The sequence below is a fragment of the Aythya fuligula genome, chromosome 11 (genome assembly GCF_009819795.1).
Source record: "Aythya fuligula isolate bAytFul2 chromosome 11, bAytFul2.pri, whole genome shotgun sequence".
Taxonomy (NCBI): domain Eukaryota; kingdom Metazoa; phylum Chordata; class Aves; order Anseriformes; family Anatidae; genus Aythya; species Aythya fuligula.
The window spans coordinates 19,263,193-19,287,663 of NC_045569.1; the positions used below are offsets into that span (position 1 = coordinate 19,263,193).

Here is a 24,471-nt window from a genome sequence, read left to right on the forward strand (position 1 = left end):
TTTTGGTGGATGTACTATCAAACTAATGCATTTAGACTTAGCTTTAAGTATAGCTGTAAAACACAGTTCTGAAGGAAGAGGCTCTTAACACATAAGTCTTCAGTTACATCATATGGCTGTAGCTATCTCTTCTTATTGACAACCCAGGGGACAGCAAACTGAGAATATTATGGGAAGGGATTTTTCTGTATCGGAAAATATAATCCCTACACATTCTTTTATATTATACAGAGAAATACTAGTCAACAGTAAAATCTGATAATCAAAAAAGTGGTCTGTTTGTGTCCCATGCTATGTCTGTCTGTTCTCTGTCCCCAAAGCAAAGTTTTGTGCAAGCTACTATCAGATATTGTGTCTTTTTAAAATTTTTATTAACTAATTTATTATGCACCTTTTAGTCAGACCTAAACTACTATTGTTTACAGACAGCAGTGTCTCGAGGGGATAGAAGCGCACTAAAGCTTAAACATGAATCATGCTTGTGGCCTACACTTAAATGAAATTAAGGGTTTTAAAAAAAACAACAATAAATTTCATCAGAGACATAGCAAATCTAATTCTGTCTTATAAATAGGAAAGTAAAGATGATACACAATCCAAAAATGCTTAAAGAGTTCAATTCCACTGATGTCTAAGGCAGTTTGGAGCTCTGCATTATTCTTCAAAATGTTTCTTAAAGAAAGCAATCATGAAAATACATTAAATATTTTTTGAGATACTGTCCTATGCATAGATAGGCACACACACGCACTTATCCTCTAAAGACAGTCATCAGCAACAAAAATACAGATGGGAGACATACAGGCTTCTAGAAACCTATCAAAACACAACTGAGCTTCCAATTAAAAGCACATTTTAAGACAAGAGAGTCATGAGACATAATTCTAAGGCTTGTTTCAGAAAATTATTTTAAGAGAATTCTTCAGGGAAAGATTCACTTTTTGATAATATCAGGACAGCCTTTATGTCAAGTAATTCCTAAAGAGAAGAAAAGTAATACATTACAAATAACCCTGCACATTCTGAAGATAAAAATGGTAAATAGTAGCTACATACCAGCTTTATATGATATGGTGTTGGTTTTTGCCACAGACTTTTTATAACACAAATACACAGCTGAGCCCCACTGTAAAAAAAAAAATTGTATTACACAGCGGAATATAATAAGAGAACATAACAGAAAGTAGGGAGGGAAGACAACCTCTTCCTCATTTTCACAGAGCCACAATCTACACACAAGTGTAGCGCATTAAGATACAGAAATCAGTGGCCTGTTGCAGTATCCTCTCTGACAAGGGCCACAAACAAGTGACTTGGAAGTACCACGTCAGCTTTGAGATAACCAGCCCAGCGCAGGCCTCGGTCTGAGCTCTAAAACAAAACTAGTTTACAGTCTGAACAAAGCATGAAAGCTATAAATTCTTCTGCAAAACATTTGTTAACTCAACTACAGAACTGCAAGTATAATCATCATCTATATAAACATTTAAACCTTTCTCCATTTTGTTAAACTTCTTGCTTGAACGTGTATAGATAGATACGTAGATAGATACACATTCATACATGCAGACTTTTTATTTACACACCCACAGCAGTGTTTCTGATATGAACTATATCTGTGAATTACTTTAAGTTAATACTTTTAATAATTTTATTTTGTGCCTGCATTTTAAACATGCTCATGTTTAAGCCTTATTTCTTACTCCATCTGTGATATAACACTAACAACGTAGTTTTTTTCAGCTTCTAAACAATGATTTCCTTTTTGGCACTGATCCCATTTTAAAATCTTTTTGACATTCTCAATTTCTGGACACCAAAATAAAGAAAGTGGGGAAGCCATAGACTGGAAAAATAGGTGCACCCTTTAGGAACACACAAAGCTTTTAGGGATGGCAGAAAGAAAATAATTTATATAAGACAGCTCTCCCATAACCCAGTCAATACAAGAGCTGGCAGAACTGAAAAATCCATTTGTTGATGTCCACAGACATTTATTTAAAAACAGGTATAGAGCCAGCATATGGAGTTGAAGGTTCAACGAGGAGATACCTGAACATTAAGTTCTGCAAATCAAAGTGCTGTGATGCCTGTGTATTTTAGGAGGTCTACCTTTGGAACATTAATATGGTTTTAAACAGGCTTACAGTCAGCAGGATACAACATTGCTTACAAGCATCTTTCTTCTGAAAAAAGCTTATGAAATGACAGAAGAGAATTACATGAAATAATGCTGCAGGTAATGGGAGAGTTTAAAAACAAGAAATATAGCTGTTAGATACAGAATTCCCATCACAACAGTAAATCAGCCTGTGAACTCTCCAGTTAGAGAGCATGTTGCATCACTGTGTGTTAGGACTAATCCAAAATTAGCATTTGTATGTCAGCCCTAAAAGGTCTGTTTGACCCAAAACTTCCAGAAAGACTTAGTTCCAAGCACAAAAAAGTAATATAAACCTTGAACTCTTCCAAGATTTGACTTATCTTTAGAGAGTACGGATGCAAACCATCATAAACATTCCACAAACATTACATCACTGCACAGCGAGCGTTCAAAATTCAGATTTTGAATCTTACCATACTATTATTAAGATTCTTGTCAACTTTGCAGAACGTATGTGGTGGGGTTTCTCCTTTACTTGGTATGATTATACATATATCCGTAACAGCCAGCGTGTTTTGTGCCATGTTTTCGGATGCTCTTCGGTAAGTGACATACACTCTCTGTGACGAGGCATTGCCACTAATATTGGCAGGCCGACCATATGGAGTAGCTTGAATTATTTCACAGCCTTGTTTCAATCTTTCTTTTCCATCATATAAGACCCTAATTAAAATAGGAAGAACAAAGATCAGAATGCACACAGGTTTTTTTGTTTTGTTTTGTTTTTTAGTATTTCAAATACTAATACTATACATCAGAATTATAACTGAATAGTAGTAGTCTAGCAGCAGCTCATCTCATCAGAACATTTTAGTGACAAATTAAGTCAACATTACAGCAAACTGCACTCTTAACTGAAAAACTTTGTGATGAAAGTAGTTTTCCTCATGTATAATTTCTTTTTAGTGTTTTGTTTACTGCAAAATAATGTTATTTTCATAGGACCAGGCAATGAGTCTTTTCAAAGAATTGAATGTCACACAATTGACTTCATTTCAGTATGTAATACATACATGAATATTTCTCCCACACAAAACATATACACTGAAAATTATAAATTGCTTTGAAAACTCCAAAATGTAAAGGATCACAGCTGTTACTGAAAGTCACCCATCACACATCATTTCTATGGCAGTGTTACAGCATGCTTAAGTCAACAACAATCTTTCTGTTGAGAGCATGCCTTATATCAGAAGTTATGAAATTTCAATAAACCTGCTTTATTTACATAAAATTGCCAAAAATCACCTGCTGTAAACAGAAAAACTACTTACCCCAAGTCAGTAAGTGGGGGCTTATCCCTTCCCCGGCGATAACAAAGGTATATCTGCGGTCCTACAAGACTGCCATTATTGAGGTCTGCAGACAGTCCTGAGGGAGTAACATCTATGCATTTATATCCCTGAGGAACTTCCTCCCCTAGGGATTTAATAATTACTGTTACATCTGTAATAGGTTCTTTTGGTTTAGCAATTTTATGGCAGGCATCATTGAAGTGGATTTCTTCCTCTAGTGGTTTTGAAATATCTGTTAATCCTGCGACAACAAAGTAGTCAGCAACACGAGCTCCTTTGTCTTCCATCTTCCATTACAAGATGATAGAACTGGTAGGAAAGAAATATAGATAATTATATTATTGGAAATTTTCTGTTGTAAAGTAGGAATAATTTGATGATTTCTGATCTGTTAAAATTTCCTTCAAAAGGGAATGAAAATGCAATAGAATAATACAAAAGAATTAGAGATCCAACATCAGATCATATAGTATTTTGCATGTTAGACATTGATAACAGGTTACTTCATAAAATTCTGGGACTCAGATCCTCAATATGCAACCATCCATAGGCAGCAATACATCAGCAACATACCAAATATTTTAAATAAATCATTTAAACTAAGTGTGATGGAGTACAGACCACTGAGAAAGAATAATATTCAAGACCACATGAAGCTTTCCATAATGAGAAGGAACAGTCCTGCTGTTCCAGCCAAATTGTATTGGGAAATTACATTTTTCCTTCCTTTACATATAAACGCTTTTTGTGTGTGTATAAATATATATGTATTATTATTATTATTTTTTCAGTGTTTGCTACTAGTGTTGTAAATAAATGTCAATGCAAAGTAATATTTTTATGATGAAAAGATGGCCTTGAAAACAATAGATCATACAATCTATCAGGAGATTTAGTTACCTCTTTGCCATAGACTTTTGAGTATTTTTGTCTGTCTCATAAACCCAGCATCTTATTTAATAGCATGATTTTGCAAATAAAGAAAATACTTTCCACCCTGTTGCAGAACATTGAGAAATGGGCTAGAAATCTTTATTTAAATCTAACCCTAGATGTGCTATAACCTTGCTAAAAGAGCTTCAGGAACTTATTGTCATTAACTTCTAAAGTTTGTAAACCAGATAAGCTTTTAAGATACACTTTTGTTGGATTAATTTTATCTGGGTGAGAAACGTCAGTGCAAGAGAAACTTGCAACACAGCACTTTGAAGAGCTTACTAACATTCACTAACTCCACAAACAGAATTCAAAACAATGTAAATGGTTGGTATAAGACTTCAGTTGTCACGCCACCTTCATCCTGGTTGCTTTAGCTCTCCTTATTCTTTGGTCTACTTAAAAAGTACTAAGCTATATCAAAACTTCATACCACCATGATTCTTGATCAAATCATCAACATACAGCACTGCAAGGGTTTGCAAACAATTGTTCAGATTGTTTTCTGAGAGAAGAATGTAGCTCCCACTATGCTTAATTTCACCTGAATTCAGTTGCTTTGAAAAATATATCCAAATATATCCAAAGACATACAAATTGAACCCCTGCACGTGTCTATTATTTCACTGGACATCTGGCTTCAACAAACCCAGAACAGGCAAGCAACAAACACAAGAAAGAGTTGCAGAAATTTCACAAAGCATCATTTAATTCTAACACAAGACCAAACACTAACACTTTTTAGCTAATGCAATTGAAATTCTCAATATTTTGTAACATAATTCCCTGTGAAACTTACCTACAGTATACTACATTTTAACAGTCATGACAGCTTTGTATCTTTATCAAGCAGTAGTCACTCTAAACCAAAAGATAAGCTAAAACAGTATTATAAAACTACAATGCACTGGGCAATCATTTGTTCTTAATAACAGAGAGAGAAGGAGAACAAACAGATTTATATCAGAGCTTAAACAGTTGCTTTTAAAAAGCAGTATCATTTGAGAATGTATCAAAAATGCATTAAAAACAAAAAGGAATACTTTATAACACAGATCAGAAGGGAACTACCATCAAAGACAGTTCAGAAGATGCATATAACAAAGTATTCCTCAAGAACCGCTCAGGAAGAAAGGGCTGGCTAGCTAAAAGCTACCAACCAGGCAATTTAAACTCAATGCTTCCCCCATCATAAGCTCTGGTGAAAAAGAAGTTTTCCACTGAATTAAAAGACTTGAGAAGACAGCAGGTAGACTGAAAGCTGATTATGCCTTACATTGCTATGTATAAAAAAAATACTCCTGTAACCACAGGCTCAGTACAAAGCAACACAAACACTACAAAACTGAACTTCACCTTGGAGAAATTGGTTTTGTTCCTTTCCTTACTAGCACTACTGCACAAAAGTACACCAATTTATAGAATGCTTCACAATGTCTTGAAAAATAAAATATTTTATTACTTTAAAAATAATCACATGAACTGTGATTTGTGAGCAAGCCCTACAGCTTCAGTGCATTTGCAGCACAGTATTCTGGAGGCAAAAGCCAAAACAGCATCACAAGTAAACAAACAGGAAGATGTATATACTTTAATGCTAAAGAATAATACCTATCTCAAAACGTAAGCCTCATGCTTAATTATTTCAAATTAAATTTATAGCAAAAGCCTCAGATTCAAACATTCATTCCCAAAAGCACACAAGAAAAACTGGGGCAAGCTCTCCTCATTTATAACCAGTTAAAATTAGAATTCCCTACATACAAACACCTGCTAGCACACACGTTTGCTTCCTAAGGTTATATAGCAAGCAATACCCAAGTCAGCAAGACTTTCAGGATTTAATGCAACTTTAAGAAAAGGGAAGAAAAAAGGCCTAGCTGACGATGCATCACCCCTTTAGATCTTTGATTTGTGATACAAAGCCTCACAGCCAAAAATGGGATGAAAAGCAGGCAAGATCAAAACAATTCAGTGGTGCTTCATTCAAGCTAACTCAGACTTCACTGGAGCTGCTGTGATACTCTGATTTTCAAAATCTGTTTACTGTGAGAGGAGATTTATGCAAACTTTATGTTAACAGGCCACAGAAAGAGGGTATGTAATATGAAGTACTTCAGAGTGACAAATAATCATGATGTGAAAAGCAATTTCACAAGAACTGATGAATCTGAATACAAACTCTTACCCTAGAAGTATTCCAAACCACATTATATACATCACATAATATTGCAAGTCAACTTCCAGGGAAAACAAAACAAAACAAAACAAAAACACCCACAGAAATAAAGTCACACTGCACAAACGTGTTTCCTGATGTAATTCCCAGGTGAAATGCAACGACATTAGTGGTGACACCCTGAGAAGCAGCTGCTATCGCATCTCTGCGCTTCAGTCATCCGGGGACTGACGGCTGCATGTCTGGAGTGAGAGTAAACAACAGGGGAGGAGGATGGCAGTGGCGATGCCTGCCTTTGCAAAAGGGCATACAAACTCTGAAGAGAATGCCAGGAGATCATTAACAGCCTCTATCCAAAGTCCCTGCTCATCAGATTTATACCACTGTAATTTAAACATCATCAATAACAGTAACGAAAGTATCTTTACAAATAGCAAACTGACTTGTAAGGACATCACAAAACACAGACTTTGCAGACTGTGACCAAATAAGTGTGGGAGAACAGAGCATTTTTCACAAAAGATTTCTAAAGATTGGGAACAGGAGAAACAACCAAATAACCTTACCAGAGATCCACAAAACTAGCTCAATTACTTTGCTGAAAGACAAAGGGTAAACTCAGTTTCACTGTGTATTCAATCTAAATTTTTAATATCATCCTATTTCTCCATAAACATTCACAAAGCACTAATTATTAATTTTTGCTGCTTAAATATCACAGCTGTTTTAATTCTTAGCTTCCAGCATTTTAGGAACTGCAGAGAAGAGATTAATGTGAAAAATTATAGCTTTGTGATCCAACTCCGCAGGTCTAATGCTGCTGTTAAAAAGAGAATGAATCTGCTGTAAAGTGCAAAACAGTCTCCTAATGCAAGAAAGGTGATCAGGTTTAGATAGAGAAGGCTAACCCTTTTGTGCTAAAAAGAATATCACTGGGACTTTGATCACACAAACTTGTTTTACTTCCAAGAAAGTTCTTCTACTTGCTATAAGCTATCCACAGTTCTCATTATAAAGCAAACGTGAGTTCAGAGGCATGATTTTATACCAGCTCACATTTTTGTGTAACTAAATCAGCGACCAGGATTTCTGAGCAGATCACATTTCTCATTCAAACAGTACAAGAGGGAAGTACATTTCAACTTTTTTTCCCCTACCACGTGATGAGAACTAAACACAGATCTGCTGCATATTCCATCTGTGCTGCAGCCACAGGCGTGATACTTGACGAAGGACAAAGTTTACTATATATGCTCTACACTATTTCCAAGGAAAAAAAACAACTGACAATTCATCCAGCCTGTTCCTAGCCACAGACTTTTGGGGACATAACTTGTAAATGGGCTGCAGGCCACAGGAACGGCTCTGGCATTGCCGGATTCTTTCCAGGAGCCAGTCTTCCCAGAGAGCAAAAAGGGTTTACTTGTATGCTTGCTGCATGCACAAGAGGAACACAACCCATAAAAGACAGCAGTAACGACCATGCCACTCCATTAGAGGCTTCCCTACCTTACCTCTGTCAGACAGATGCAACAACTGCCTTGTAACCTTTTAATCTTCCTGTCTTCCCATTCCTTCCAGTATTTTCCTTCAAGAATACTAAGAAACTAAAATTAATAAACTATTTAAATCCATTAGCTGTCTAAAACAGGTGACATTTTGCCCTGTTAGCCTGACTCCACAGAATTATTCTGTCTGTAAACAAGGAATGACTATCTCCAAGTATAGGTTGGGAACCAATGAAGGCCACTGTGATGCACCTTTCCTTAAAGCAGCTCAAAATTTCATTACACAATGATGAAATCAATTTTTGAAATCATTCATCATATACTCATATTACAAGACCTACCTTCCTTTGGAGGCACACAGAGTAGACAAATGGACAGACAAATCAGTGACCAATTTTTAAAAATTGCCAGTAAAGTTCTAATAGCTCCTAGCATTTCAGACTTCTGAGTACACTGCTGCATTATCTTGTCTAAGTAGGCTGCCAACACACAAATGTGGAGAGCAATCACGTAAGAGCAAAATGAAGTTAACTGGATCAGTCAGTCCCACTACAGCTACTCAGAACCATTTCTCAGCCATGACACTGCACAAATCACATCAGAGTTCAGCAGTCTAGAGAACATATGAATAACTGCAATTATCCAGGAAAAAACCCTTCATCCCTTCCCCAAATTCCCAAAGTCACCTAGCAAAAGTGAGGTAAGCCCTTGTTCACAGATATTTTCTTCTAGCAAGCACACAACTCAGGGAACAAAACAGAAGCACCTCAAGTATGACAGGAATTCTGCCAGATCAGAACAGAAACCTGTTAAAAATATCTTTCAATGTCTTCCCTACCTTGTCATCAAGGCATTTCTTCTACACCTTGCCTCTCTTGCTGTTAGCCAGGCTTTACCACAGACTTCTTGTTAAAGTTTCATTCCCTACAGAAACGGTAAAAACAGAAATTAAACAATGTGTACATTTGTTAAAACTTATGCTTACTGCACACTCCAGTGCCCTAGCCACAGTAAATGAACATTGTAAACGTTGTACAACTTGCTTGCTAAAGCAAGGTTACCTGTCCCTTAGCTAATAACAAATTATATATGACACCAGGATTTAAACTTCAGAAACAAAATATCAAGTCTTATGCTGAGTTGATTTTTTTTAAATGTAAACACCATAATACATTTAATGTTCTAAGGAAGCAAGCACAAAAGAAAAAAAACACAACACTGAAGAATGGTTGAGGTCTCCCACTAGTTTCCATGCACGTCTCATGGGAGAAGCTGTTAGCCAACTGCACAAGTGCTCCTCTAGCTCAATGACCTTACAAATTCTACTTTAAAGCATTGTTCTTCTTGGCAGGATGCTGATGCTCCAGCAGAGCTTCTCCCTCCACAGCCAGCAATACTCCTGTACTCTTCCATCCAGCCACCTCATTCCAAATCCCCATTTTCCCAGCTTCAGTTTGAACTTTCTTGTCAGTTACTGTCATAATTCACTGTCTGTTCTTCTTCAGATGCGTTACACAGCTTCTAAACTCTAGTATAAGCACTTTTAAATATTGGTATGACCATAAATAACTTGAGCTTGTGTTTTACATCGAGGCACGTGCAAGCCAGGCAGCCTGCACTCCAGCGAAGCATTTTGAAGCGAGAGGTTTCCACCCTGGGACCGAGGAGAGCACCTCGCTGGAGACACTCACAGACTTCAGTCTCCCAGAACTACTCATTAGCATCAGCAAGGTTGCAGTCAAAAATAAGCTTTGTCTAGAGCCAGGCTTCTGTTTGCCAAGACTGGAAGTACACTCTTAGCAGACTACTGTGAGAAGCCTTCAGAAAACTAAGTGCAACATAAACAAGGCTGGGAAGAAGCGCATATCTCAGGAGGGTTTCTGCAAACCATGAGATGGAAGGGGATTTGCTTCCATTCCAGAAGCTAAAAAAAAAAATAATAAAATAAAATAGTGGGAAAAACTTACTATGCTAAATTATCAAAGTTGTATTTTTGGGAGCGCACACAAAGTTCAAGATTCTATTCATAACTTCGAAGCACAACACAATTAATTTCAGATCATGCAGAAGCAATCAACACTTTTAGGTCATTAATCCTACAGCAAGGAGCAGGGATTGCAGCCCAGGGAGTGAATCCAGCCCCTGGTGCAAGTCTTTCTAACCCATATAGCACCCACATTCCAGCAATCACCTTTAAACACTTCTACACAAGACTACAAAATAGGAAAACCTGGAAGAGCAGCATCACTTATTTTGTCCAATGATCTTTTGATCCATAACGAAGTTCCAGAAATACCACAAAATAAAACTTAAAATTAAGGCTCACCCACAGGTCTCAGGCAGAGCTGCAAAAAGTCTAAGAAATAAGCAGCTTTACCACATGGATAATCGCCTTGTGGACAATTCAAAGATCACATTTCCTAGCCAACTAGCCTGAATAACCGAGAGGGAGAATTAAAGGAAATAAAAAGAAAAATCTAGACTTTAGCATCACACAGTGAAAACTGCTGCCAGCACACACGCAGCCTTGCCTCAAAGCACCTGCAGCACACATTTACAAGTAGTTGCCATCCTCCATCTATCAAATAAGGGATTTACTTGTTCAGTTTGAGAAACAAGGTACAAAGGATGTAATGATCCCCGCACAACAAGGGCTTCCATACCATTTTATTGCAGTAGGATGTTACCTATGCTTTTTTTTTCCACATTTCCTCCCACCTCCTAAACAAACGATAGCAACAGAGAAAACCGCTAACAAGTAGGGTTACAGTGAACACTTGCACTACTTTAAGACAGTACTGTGTACATCTGTGCTCAGCAACATTGAGCACCACAGTAATTAACAAGTCCCTTGCTGCCACTCAACTCCTTTCAATGCTGCATCAACAGTAGTATGGAGTTAAGAAACATATTGGTATATGGAAAAACAAAAATAATGTAAAAAGTTCTGCCCCTACATCACTAGATGAGAATTGCCAGGAAGCTCTTTGCAGGTCCGTTCACAACCATCTGCACCAACTCACGGTTAACATGCTCTGATCCAAACAGTGGTGATCAAGGGAGCTGCAGAAAGCTTGGCAACAAAGCATCTCTAAGAGGTGTCTGGGAAACAGAAAAGTGCTGGGTAAGAGCGCAGGGACAGAACACAAGACAATGAGTTTGGGAGCACAAAATTGGAATGCTGGCCAAAACCTGAAGGACAAAGGTTCGTTCAGCAGTGCTTAGGAAGAAAGAGAAATTAGGGTTAAATTCAGAGGCTAATCTAGATTCAGTGGGATTGCTGCAGCCAGCCAACAAGAACTAGCCATCTAGAGTACCAAAGCTTAGAGGAGGAAGCAGAATAACTGGCAGAGAGGAGGCAGGAAGGAACAGACTTCACGCTGAGGCATTTTCTACATCTTCCATACTCTCCACTATCATTCACCAAGTCTTTCATTTCCTTGTTCTTCACTGCTATTTTTGTTCTCAAAAAAATCAAAGGGGTAATTGAGAGGGTCCGACAATGCAGAGGCTGCTTAGGAGTTCATTACAGCTGTGCCACAGCAAAGTCCCATGGCATCTAACCTTGGCTACAAAAAAACAAAAAAAGTGATGTTCAAGCATCCCACGAGATTCATGACAGATCTTAACAGAGCTGGACTTAAAAACTTCCATTTCTCTTTCTAAATTACAGTATTTACAGCCAAAAAAAAAAAAAAAAAGAGAATGGAAACAATTTCTGCAGTACCATTGTGTTTAAAAAGAGGGATGCAGACAACAATATATATAGTAAATAAGATGGAAGAGAAGCCAAGGTAAGCACTATAAAATGCAAATATTACTTCATCCAAAACACAGTTCAGGAGGGCAGCCAGTCCATGTTTTTTGTACAACTACTTATTATACAACAAGTTTTTAAAAGGAGAAGTTCCCCAAACAGAATGTTCTCTTTTCCTTGGCACAGGAGATAAAGGCAAATGAAAGCAGCAAATTTCCAATATCAAGCTTCAAAACCAAAAGCTGTAACTGCAAATGTCAAAGTGCATCAACCAAGACAGTCAGAAGAGTTCTGCTTTCAGCCAGCCACATTTGGACATACACATCAACTTCAGTTCGGCTGCGGAACCTTTCTCTACCCAAATTCAAATTTTGAATTCATGGGGGAACAGGCAGATGATGTGGGAATTGTTTCTAATATTTTTGCTGCATTTTAAAATACATTTTAATTATGACTTAGATCACTTGACCTTTATTTCCCACACCCCTGACCAGCAAAAAAGTCTTGTAAGGCATGAAAATCAGACCCAGCCACGCTACAAATTACAGACACGGAGAGGAGGGCAAGCATAGGCTGCAGCTGCCATTTGCAGATGATCTACACCCCACTGGAAAGGTTTAACGGCGAGATAACACTGACTAACACCCTCCACATCTAGTAAATCTCTGTATCCAGGTAGCACAACAGAGCTGTACGGAGCAACCTCGGGGTAGCATTCCCCCAGCCATCACCCTGTGTTAGCTGAAGGGCAGCGATACGCTAACGTAACGACTGCTTCAGGATCCAACGCCAGCCCTCTCTGTAACACAGAACAGACTTAGCCTGACACCCCTTCCTCATCTCCTGGGCCAAAGCTGTTATATAATCACGCCCTTTTAGGAAAGGCTGAGGTGTACTGAGCCAGGGGGAGCTGCCACGTGCTAGACATTATGAGCACAGTACTCACGGAAAGGTCTGTCCCAGTGCTCTACATAAGGAATTCTTCGCCGTCCCGAAGAGGAGTTCAGCACACAAGGTAACTCTGAAGTTGTTCAGGTTGTTAGATGAGTGCTCCTGTACTGGGATTTCAGTAACAGCACTGTGCAGAGTCTGATTACTTTTGTACTTGCAGGATCTGAGCAGCATTGGCTCTCTCGCTGTCACTTTATAGTCAAACTATTACACGGGCAAACTTGCTGACGTACAGAAGCTACCAGAGCCGGACCAGCTTCTGAACTCAGTAGTACAACTGGGAATAAATCTTTAGGTTCACAAGTTCCTTCTGAAGATCAAGATGAAACCAAACTCAGAGTCCTGTCTATAATCCCCTTCTGTTTGTTTGCATAATGCCTGCATACACAGATACAAAACAGGCAGTTCTCTTGGGACTTCATTTGTGTATATATACATATAGTTTATACGAGGCACCTGCTGTTTGCCTACTTTTATTTCAGATGGTTTAATATAAACACTGCGATTCACATTAATGCTTTTTTCTGACCCAAAGAAAAAGGTAAAATTTCAAGTACAGAATAAATACTGAGGCTATAATTGGATAACTAACTTCTAACTCTCCACCTCACTCCTCGCACCCTATTTTTAGATCATTCTTCTTTTTTCACCCCCCCCATGTCACTACCTACTTCAATTTCACTCCATTTCAGCCTCTGCAGTAGCTCTATATCTAAGACTTGAAAGTATACTTTGAAAAGAGGAAAATATGCCATTTAAAGAAGTAGGACCAACACTTTCTGAAGCCTTTCCTTTCTACTTCTTCCCCCACAATCTCCTCCCAGTGCTGTTTTTAAGCTCTTTAGGGAACCACTGATGACTATTTCTGCACCATAGACCGCCAGTAAAATGACTGCTATAGATCAAAACCTCTCCACATTACCGCCTCACACAGTCTTCTCTGTATATCTTAATTTTGACCGTATAGTCTTTGGGGGCACTTTATAAGCATACATACATCAGCAGAGTACTTCCAAATCCCAGACCAAGTTCCCAGACCAGGCACAGACTAAGGCTGAACTGAAACGTAACAGAAAACATCTTAGGGTTATTATGAAATACAGCAAAGAACCCCATTCAATTTAAGGAATTATTTGGTCAATACCACTCTTTAAAATTTTAAGCAGCTGAGGAGTGGAGATGCAGTCAGTGTTTATACATATTCACCTCCTACCTGATAGCTATCTTCAACTGAAGCAAGGCATAACTCACATTTGTTGTGTTTAGTATGCCATAAAACTTCTATCATGATTTGTGCCCACAATAGCAAAGCTTGTTTGCATACAGAATTGATATATTGGGGAACAGATGCAGGGCCCTTTCTGTGTTCTTGCCCGAGACCACTAAGTGAGGCTACAGAAGGATGAGGGACAAGTACAACCTCTAAACCACACCTCCACCCTTACTTTCTGTGCAAGCACAAACTCTCTTCAAAGACCTTAATAGGGGTGTGTGTGTTTTGAGTCAGCATTTAATATGTAGTGAAATTTCACTATATGACAGCAGCCTGACTTAAGTACTTTCTCCTTAACAAACATGAGAACGGTCTCAGAAATGCATCGATCCACCTAACGAAGCACAGCACAATGTAAGGCACTTAACCAGAAAGAAAACAAACAAAAAGGGACACCCAAACAATTTTTATTTATTTTCCCCTCCGTTTAATGTGTGAGCATTCTTTCCAGAAAACTTCAGAACAAACACAAACACAGCTAGAGATGTATCAAAACCCGGGCTACTGGAACTCTGTCAGACAGCGAGATACTTGGAAATCACCAACACCTAGAACACTATGTTTGAACAAGGTTACATCAAGGTTTTTGTTTTACATCCAACACAAGTTGTGCAACATTTCAGTCTCCAACTCTTTGGTCATGCCGACAAAATACTTAAAATCTAGGGTCAAAACTGAAGGAAGGACAATGAATGAAAAGTTTGTTTCAGCAGCTATTAAAGATTCAGAAAGGTTCTGACTGGTTTACTCTTCACTTTTAACTATGTGCTGGCATTTTACTGACCATGAGTACAAGCGTTTCTACACATGCTCTCGTAAAAAGCCTTTTAGTCTACTATGACTTGCAAAATTAACTCTGATTCAGTTGCTAGGAAATACAATGGAAATTAAAAAGGGATGCTGACTACTTAAGTGACATTGCAAATTTCTTTTTCCTGTTTCAGAATCTCAAGATTAACAAAGCTGATTCTCATTATTCAGCTCGGTCCAGATACTATCTTTCTCCATTGAGGAGTCACAAGACAGTTCTCTCCAGCTATCACACGCTTCAGCAGAACTCACCCAGAGATTAATAAATCCTCTAATACAAAATCCCATAGATTAAACACTTCCAGACTTAGTTCTAAACAGCGGTGCCCACAATCCCCTTGTCAGGGCCATGCAGAACCGTGCTATCAGCTACCTTCCTGATGCAACCTCACTCTCCTTTGAGTAGTTCACTGGGCATCAGCTTGGCTCTACTTTCCTGCTTGGTACTTTCTCTTTCAAATGTATCTTAAATGAGACTTATTTATTTACGCTGTTCCTAATGCTGCACAGAGATCAGCTGCACTCATGTACGCCCTATAGAACAAGCCAGGCTCTGTCAATATTTATGCTTTTACTAAGTAATAATTAACTCTGGCTATGTAAATACAGAGTAGTTAACATTGCCATTAACACATATAGAAATTCCATTAAGCTCCATACGGGTGTAATATCCAGGAAAAGCATATAGAACAAGCTGGTCGCAAGAAACAAGGACCTGCAACCACATTGCCATAAAGAGTACCAAAACTCCAGCATATATATGGAAAAACAAATACTTCATACTGGAAAAACACTTCTAAGTAAGCCTGTATTTTAAAAAATGGTCATAGCGCCTTTTGCCTTACCGTTCACAAAACCAGATCTTATCTTTTGTGCTAGCTTTTGGTAAATGTGCTATTTGGATGAGACCATTGGGAAAGCGTGTTCCAAAGGAGCAGAAGCTGCTCATAAACTTGAGGAAAGTTCCTCATCCAGCTGGACCCTAATGCTTCTAGAATAAGTAAAATATGCACATTATGCAAGCTCTGAAGGCTGTAGAGAAGCTCAGTCTTTTTTTTTTTTTGTTCCATCTTTAAGGCTCCATGCAATTTTCTCCTTCCCCTAAAGTTAACCACAAAAACTAATGCCCTATTCTTGATAATTAAACAGTTTCAATGCCAAGTCACAATTACCCCCAAGAAAAAGTTGCTTCATTTACCAGAGACGCAGTTCCACTTCAACCTTCACTTTAAACACGCATATGGACTTCCCCAGTACTGTAAAAGCAGGATCGAGTTTCACCAATACTCTAAATATATATATATTTTTTTAAATAAGAAGAGAAACAGAAGACTCTCTTCTTACTCGAAGTAAGACTTGTATACTCAACACAGAAACCAGAAAAAATCCATTTACTCCCCTTGACCTTTCTTGGCCAGACTAACCCAATCGCTTTTCCTAAACCACCACAGATACTCGCCAAGGTTAAATATTGGAGTTTAATCATTCAGAAAGTGAAAGATTACGTACCGTAATGTAACAGTCTTTACAGAAACCTCTAGTTGAGCAACAGTTCCAGAAAAAAAATAATTGTGAAACAAAGTAAAAAGCTGTCCAGAACACCACGTTTCTATTCAGTTCATTAAAAAAAATAAATAAATAAACTTCAGAACCGGGTGCCGAGACCTCATTTCTCGCAAATCGACATTCTCAGGGGCAGCCCACTTTAAAAAAATTTCTCCCGAAATAAGAACCACGGCCGAGGAGTTATTAAATGCCAGCACCCCCCGGCCCACAGGCTCACGCCTCACGCCGACACCATGACGGAACCGCCTGACAATGTCAGGGCTCGGTCCCGCCGCTGGCCACCCGAGCTGCTGAGGGGGAAAGTTGCGAGAAAAAAAAAAAAAAAAAAAAAAAAACACACGCAGGGAACTCAACACCACCGTGACTCGCCTGGAAAAGCCGGCGTTTTGGGGCACGGGCACCTCGGCAAGTTTCTCCCCGGGGAGGAGGAGGAGGAGCAGGAACATGGCAGGGGGCTGCGCTGAGGGGACCGCGCCGTGAGGGGGGAGCCTCCCCACGCCGCTCCAGGCCCTCAGCCCAGCCCGGTGACCGCCTCAGGGCTCGGGGAAGAGCCCAAAGTTTCCCCCCAGCTCCCACCGCAGCCAAACGGAAAGTTACCGGCGCGGGGAGGAGGCGGCGAGGCGAGGGCCGCCCGCCCTCCTCAGCTCCCCCCTTCCCGCCGCAGCCCCGCGTGAGGGGCGGCCCCGGAGCCCGCTCGCAGCACCGGGCAGCCCCGCCGAGGCCCACGCCGGCGGCCCCTCGCCCTTCCCCGCCGCCTCAAACCCTCCTCAGCGCTCCCCGGCCCGGTGACAGCCCGCCGAGCCCCCCCCACACCACCACCACCACCCGCCGCGCCCCGCAGCCCTCACCTCAGGCGGGGGGCCGCGCTCCCCGGGGGCAGGGGGAACGGCAGCCGGCGGCGGCGCCTCCTGCCCCCCCGGCGCCGAGGAGCGGGGAGGGAGGGCGAAGAGGCGCAGGGAGGGCGCTGGGTCCCCCTCTCGCCCTTATCGCATGGCAGCGGAGCCCCGCTCGCCCTGGCCGCGCTCACCGCCGCCCCGCCGTGTGGGCGGCTCGGCCGGGATCCCCCCTCCCCTGCGCACCGCCTCCTGCCGCCGCCATCTTGGCTGTAGGAGGGGGGGGGGGATGGCGGGCGCCGACTCGTGATCGCGGCGGCGTCGGGATTTTTATTTTTATAATTATTTTTTGATTTTCCTTCCTTGCTCCTCTCCCTTCATCGAGCTCTTCAAGAGGGCTCGATGATGTGGGAGCCCCGGCGCCCAGCTCCCCTCTGAGGGCTCCAGAAGGGGCCCCGGCCCCGCGCCCCTTCCATCACCCCTCAGGGAGCGGCGAGGCGCCGGCGGCTCCTTCCCTTCAGCCTGAGGGGAAAACAAAACCCCTCGGGTCAGAAAACAAAACCCCTCCAGTCTAAGCCTAAAACACGACGGACCGCTTGCTCGACTCTCCTCCCCCCTCTGTCCTCCAGCTTCTCCCTCTCCAGCGCCTTTAATTTAGCCAGAAATTAATCTCCGGCCCAAATAGGCCAGTCTCGCTCACCTGCGGTGCCTGTCGGCTGGGCCCAGGATGTCTGGAAAAACAAGAGAAAGCGGGGGATTTTCTGCAGGCTTGATGCAACACACACCAGGTTGTTGCATCAAAGACTATAAAAGAAGCCGAGACAAAAATAATCTTTTAAGAGCGTGCAGCTAAGATTAGTGCAGCATGTCAAGATGTTGCTGAGCACAACAAAAAGAGCCCTGCTGCCTGTACTAATGCACAGAAACACCACTTTCCTGGCATCCCGTGTACTGCAATCCCCGTGTTTCAAAATCTTAGACCGATTTGCTATTTTTGAGATAATGTTTAGGGATAGGCTCCAACCATACAATTTTGGCTTTGAATTCAAGCTCCCCTCAGTTATGGATATTTGGCTCGAGGGTTTTGATGTGGCTTGCTATAAAGACAGCAAAGTCAGATATAGTTCTAAATTTTGACTGTAAATGCTTAATGTTCAAATCTACTATATTGGTTTACCTCATCCCTCTTGAAAATATGACTGAATAGGAGACTATGAAAGCAAAAAGTGCACAATATTACTTTTTTCCCCACACTTTTAAAAATAACAAGACTCCTTATAGCAGCAGTGTTGCTCCTCCTACCCCCATGTAGGAAACAGAGCATCTGACACAAGCCAGCCTCGACCCAGGCAGAGGCACCCATGTGCAAGCCTGCACACGCAGACACAGCTTTGTGCTGCCAGCTTTGATTTTTGTGAGCTGAGTCTGACTCTTTTTTGATCAACAGGCAGCATACTGACTAAGGAATGTGTCGACCTCTATCCCAAGCAGGGACTACAAGAACAACATTGCCCATTTCTTGTATTTCTACATAAAGTGCATTTATTGCCACACCCATATGGATATTTTATCTCCCAACAATATACAGTGGAGTCAATAAAGAAATCAAGAACTCAGGACCTCAGTATTTTAAAGCAAGATGGTCTGTGTTCTGTAGGGAGTCCTGAAATTTTGTAGTGCTCTGGTAGAGTATTTTCTAAATCCTATGATAATTTTGGATGGATTTTAATCCTGGAAGTGTTTTCAAATAATTAGCAATAATAGAGTCCATATTTCTGCTTGTGTAAATAATTTTGATAATGCAGACTATTCTGTGCTCTTTTTCCGTACTTATTTTTTAAGTGTTCGGTGTTTGCATTCAAGGTTTATGGATTTTATGTTCCATCCTTAGGTAGGAACAGGCCCATAAGGATATTGTTTCAGCTCTTGAATATTGTTTTGGCTGCCTGTAAACTGATGCGAAGTCATTGCACTGATGCATGAATAGTTCATGTGTCGGTGTTTGGATTCCATCGGAATGCCTGTTTCTAATGAAAACTTTAATTTAAGGAAACACCATTCTTAAACATTCCATGGCAGTTTTCATAGTTTTCAGCTCACGTAATATGCAAGTCTTTATGTAGATATCTTTGATTTGCTGTTAATTTATAGCCCAACCTATTTATTTCCCTTCACCAATTCTGTCCTCTTAGGACTTATCTGTATTTAATTACATATTGTGTAAATGTCAACAAATCACAGCCAGGGATGCAGAGCTCTGTGTAAGTCCTGATACAAACATCAAACAAAATAGTTTCTGCCCAATGCTGCCACCACAGCTACCCACACGCATATCTCTGTCCCGTCTTTCTCGTTCTCCCATCTCCCCCTCCTTCTCACCCTATTCCATCAAGCCTCTTCTACTTTCTCCCTGTGACCTGCCTGCTGTTTACTCTCTCTGTTGGCTGCGGCACACTTTCATCCCCAGGTCCCCACTAGCACATTTAATTGTAATGCTCCATTTCATTATTAGCTTGTCAACACCTCTATCGAGCCACCTTTCCTGACTTATATCTAGCTGCAAAGCTTTCCTGCATAGCTTGTCATCAATTTTCCACATTAAGACTCATCTAAAGCCATGTGCGAAAGGGTCTCTGAGCAATAATGACTATAGTGCTGTATTTGTTTCTGAATAAAGAGCAGCATCAGTGAATAGTGTTACTGTACAGGCAGAGACAGATTCACTGTGTGCACAGCTCCTGCAGGCTCGTTGCACAGAAATGTGCCTATGTGTCAGTCCAACAAAGCCTTTCCCTCGGTGGGAACACTGGGGATCTCAAGGCAGCAATCTCTGCATGCACATGAAGACTGACCCAAAGATCATTAAGTCAACAGAAGTGTTCCTCTTAATTCCAGTTAGTGTTGGAGCACATAAGTCAATAAAACAAGTCAACAAACGCGTGTGCTGCAGGTGGGCAGGCAACGTGCACACTGAATGTGGTGTTCTGCTGCCTCTCAAGTGCAGGGTGGAGCGCTGTCAGTCCGATTTAGCTTCCCCAGGAGTGCGGCTAGGGAGACTCCCAGGGTTTCTAGGACTGGCAACCACGGAACCATTTTTTTCCATGTTGCAACCCCTGGATTTCTAGTTTGTGGTACTAAAGTAAATTTCAAAGCATGGTTTCACTTATTTTTAGTGCATTTTACACATGGGTAAACTGAAGCAAGGCAGAGAACAAGTGGCAGATGGTCAGGGACAGTGCCAGGAATGGAGTCGAGAACTCCTCTGTCCTAGGACATGGTTTAAACAGACTTTGTCCCAGGATTCTGAGATTTGGCTACTTATAATTGACGAGACATCAGCAGTGCTCAAAAAGAAAAAAAAAATAAAAGAAAGAAAGAAAGAAAGAAAGAAAGAAAGAAAGAAAGAAAGAAAGAAAGAAAGAAAGAAAGAAAGAAAGAAAGAAATCATTATTCCCAGTATTTCCTGGCTTCCACAGACAAAACTATTTTAGTCTCTTAAGTAATGAGTCTGGGGCTTAATCTGGCCATTTTCTTACCAATTTTATTCCTTTTGAACTTATTTGGCTGTGCTATGTGCTATGTGTGCTATGTGCTAAGTGCTCTGTGCACTGCTCATCCACGTCTCTTTGGGGGAAGAACGAGGCTCCAAAAGAACTCAGCAGAAGAGACATGACATATCTGTAACCTTGGTAAAAATAACTGTAAAGATAATGATAATGGATAATTATAAACCCATGTAACTGGCAAAACAACACTCTGCATTTCAGAGGATGGATGGCCTTACCCTGTCCAGTAACCCACTTTATGATACAGTAATGGATCTATATCCGGAGGCTTATGCAATGAAATGGAGCCTTTGGCAAGCTGGAATCACACTGGAAATGAAGCAACATTTTCTTTCGTTTTTCTTTTTTTTACAACATGCATATTTGAAAATCTGGAACTTAACCCTTTTGACATAAAAAGACTGTCCCTACTTTGAATAATTAAATTCTAAGGCAGATTATGAAATAAGAAAGTATTTAAATATTGTGATGCAGCAATACAGCGGTGCAGTTACCCTTCCTTTTCCTGCTTCAACTGTAGTCTTTCTGAAAAGCTTTTGCACTCCAGGGAAACTACTGGCTATAAATTATAAAAGAGGCAATCGAATATCATGCATATATGCAAAAAAGAAGCCTCAGACCCTTTTCTAGATAAAGAACTTACTGAAGCAGCTAAAAATATGGGGAAGCGAAGCAAACATGGGGCCTGATCCAAAGGCCACTGAGCTCAGTGGAAGCACTGCAGGTAGGTTCATTAGGCATCGGAGTTGTGTATGTCAGGGTTTGCAATCCACAAAATGTAAATAAAGAATTTTGTTGTATATGAGCAAGGATAAAGTTTAATTGTAGTGTCTAGGCATTCCACTTAGATAAAATGAGCAGATTTTTCTCCAGCAGGTAGACTTTCTCAGCAAGGATTTACTGCCAATATTTATGTGGGAGTTTGTAGTCCCAAAAGCAGAGAAATGCTGGGAAACAAAAACGAAGGAAAACTTACCCAAAGGGAGGAGACCCAAATGTTCCTGAGTCATTTCTATAAACAAAAAATGTATGCAAAGTTATTATCATTTTTCAGTGCTGTGTTGCTTCCTCAGAGTATCCAAGTGTACATTTCAAGATTTAAAGCTGTGCAAGATAAAGTTTTCCTCAGCAAATGCTAAATCTGTTCACAAGGCATTGCAGCAATGCAGCTACTATCAGATATCCAATGAAGGAAGCCCATCAGATGGCCATTGGTATTAATTGGTGAGAAAACAATTAACACTGAGCTTGGATGTGTCTCTGTGTGTAGGGGTATCAAGCAAGTGATGCCATACCTCTTCTCCTGTTAGAAGGCAAATTTGTATGTACAGCTGGGGAATATTTCTGGAGTGGCTCTTCCTGTAGACACTGGGAGCTCTGAAACAAACATTTGCAGGAGATTTTTTGAGAATGGGACAGCAGAAAGGTTGCTTGAGGATAGTCCAAGTCCTAACACATGTAGGAAAACAACCTGTTGCCTGGTCCAGCACTAACCCACTTTAAGTATTGCTCTCATCATTAAAACAAGGTAAAAAGAAAAAAAAAAAAAAAAGCTTCTCTTTGTGGAGCAATATCAGGAAGGAAATTATGCATGCAGATTTGCCAGCAAAAATAACAGCCTCAGGCTGTAAACGTACGCACTGATACTGCTGTTTTGTTGCTATTTTCAGCAGCCCCTGTACCCTCAAGGGTGAGAGTAAGGACTTAACTGTTATCGCTGCTGTTCATGCATCACCCTTAGAGGTTTGATTTGGACTCATGCTCTTTGGCCCAGCTGGAGATGATTTCCACAAATAGCAGTCTTTTCTCTGAATCAGTCCAATTTATCACCCAGAGTCACTCAGTGTGATGCTGTGGTGCTGTGGGTACCTTCTCTCACACCAGACATACAACCACTTTTGGTCACTTACAGATCTAGGTTCCTTGGTTTTTGTACTTATATAGTCCAAATAATTCCATTCCATGTATCTAAACATGCCCCACTACTTAGTTCAGGCCCTTGTGTAGTCCTGCTGTTTACATTTTTTGTATTTTGTTCCAAAGATCACTCATAGCACGATGGGTTAAGTGAAGTATATCTATCTGTTAACCACTTCTCAGGGGTACTATTAGGCTTAATTAATGTTTGTAGAACATTATTGAGATTCTCAAGAGAAACAGCTATAGAAGTGCAAAGTATTATAATTAATTTAAAACTATTTAATTTTTGAGTAATGGGATAACAACACTTAAGCTGAGATTCTCCAAGAAAAACTAATTTATTTGATTCTTAGACAAACACATTCTGAAATCTCAGTTTCCTATTACTACTTCTACTGTATGACGCATTTTGATTTTTATTATCCTTTGACATACCCAGGCACATAATATAGTTTTCTTTAGTTGAGGAAACACATATGGAAGTCATGTTAAAATAAAGCAAACCACCAAAATAATTAAGTTAATAAACTCAAAAACAATCCATGACACCATTTGCCTTTAATTTTTCAAGTATTTAAACCATAAGGCCTATAATTAACATTATGGAATAATTTCCATATTTATTTATAAGGCATCTCATTTACATAAATAACCATTATCTGGAAATAAAACTAGATCATTAAAATTCAGAAAACCGACAAGACTGATTGAGATCTGTCAAGACGCACCAAGGAGATTTTTTACACTCCCTGTCTGAAACCGTTCCATGAGAAAAACTCTGCTCCTGAACAAGCTTCAACAGGACACTGCTTTAGAAATATGAGCAGTGCTTCATACAAATGACATCAGCAAAAAGAACAGTTGTTTTGTGCGGTGCGAAAACATTGGGTCACTCTTCTCCCTAACTGTCGTGGAGGGTTTCCAAGAAATGCATCTGACACATCTGCACTGAAAATCTGACCCAAATTGTAGCTGATGTTCTCATAACACAGCTCTACTGCTTTTCTGAAACTCTATAGCACTTCAAAATGATTTTTTCTTTCAAAATGCTTTCAATCCTTTCAGTACTTTCAATACTTTCAAAATCTCGTACCTAGTCAGAAAACACATCATGCAGAAAAGAGGAAAAAATGGCACTTCAGTATTTCGTTTGCAAGCTAGATTCATAATTCCTTGACCATTAGCTAGAGGTTCACAGGTATTTAAAAAACGTGTCCTGACTGAAAAAATGCATCTCAGGCCCTGCTGTCATTGACTTTGTCCTTCAAGATACAGAAATTTCATTATTAGTATTTTTGCTACATAGAAATAAGACTAATTTTTAAAAAGCTACAGCTATTTCAGAACATATTAAAAATATTGTAATTGCACTGTTAAGACAGACCTGTGTATTTTTGTGCATAAGATGCTTTGAAGTGTAAGTGCAAGCCCACCAGAATAAGGAAATACACCATAGCCAACCCTATTTGGACAATTGTCTTACAAATTCCTAAAGAATGGAGGTTGGCTCAAGTACTGAGCCATGAGGATTTCATCTCAATATAGATATTTTTAGTATCTGTTATTTTATCTTGGGTACTTTTAAAATCTGCATCACTCTCCAATTCCTCTCCTAATTATCTGAAACTCTTCTCTTCTCTAACTGCTTTGGAATGTTCCCATACGTTATTACAACTACTTGCCATATTATATTGGACCTTAATTATCCTCATC

At 40.1% G+C, this 24,471-nt stretch overlaps 1 protein-coding gene across 7 annotated transcripts in view; it reads right to left on the reverse strand.

Annotated features, from left to right (window-relative positions):
• The window catches only part of DENND4A (DENN domain containing 4A), a 49,725-nt gene extending 31,564 nt beyond the window's left edge, over window positions 1-18,161 (reverse strand). Inside the window, exons 1-5 of one of the 7 annotated variants that reach the window (XM_032194929.1) lie at window positions 17,973-18,161; window positions 8,921-9,006; window positions 3,439-3,768; window positions 2,578-2,827; window positions 1,057-1,126 (exon numbers count right to left, since the gene is read on the reverse strand). In XM_032194929.1, coding sequence (XP_032050820.1) covers window positions 1,057-1,126; window positions 2,578-2,827; window positions 3,439-3,746 — 628 coding nt within the window. In that variant the 5' untranslated portion in view covers window positions 3,747-3,768; window positions 8,921-9,006; window positions 17,973-18,161. Of the gene's footprint in view, window positions 1-1,056; window positions 1,127-2,577; window positions 2,828-3,438; window positions 3,769-8,920; window positions 9,007-12,785; window positions 12,870-16,071; window positions 16,097-16,382; window positions 16,520-17,287; window positions 17,470-17,972 lie in introns of those variants that run through there. The other 6 variants (XM_032194935.1, XM_032194928.1, XM_032194930.1 and 3 more) reach the window with 6 other exon arrangements.
• Between the last annotated feature and the right edge of the window lie 6,310 nt (window positions 18,162-24,471).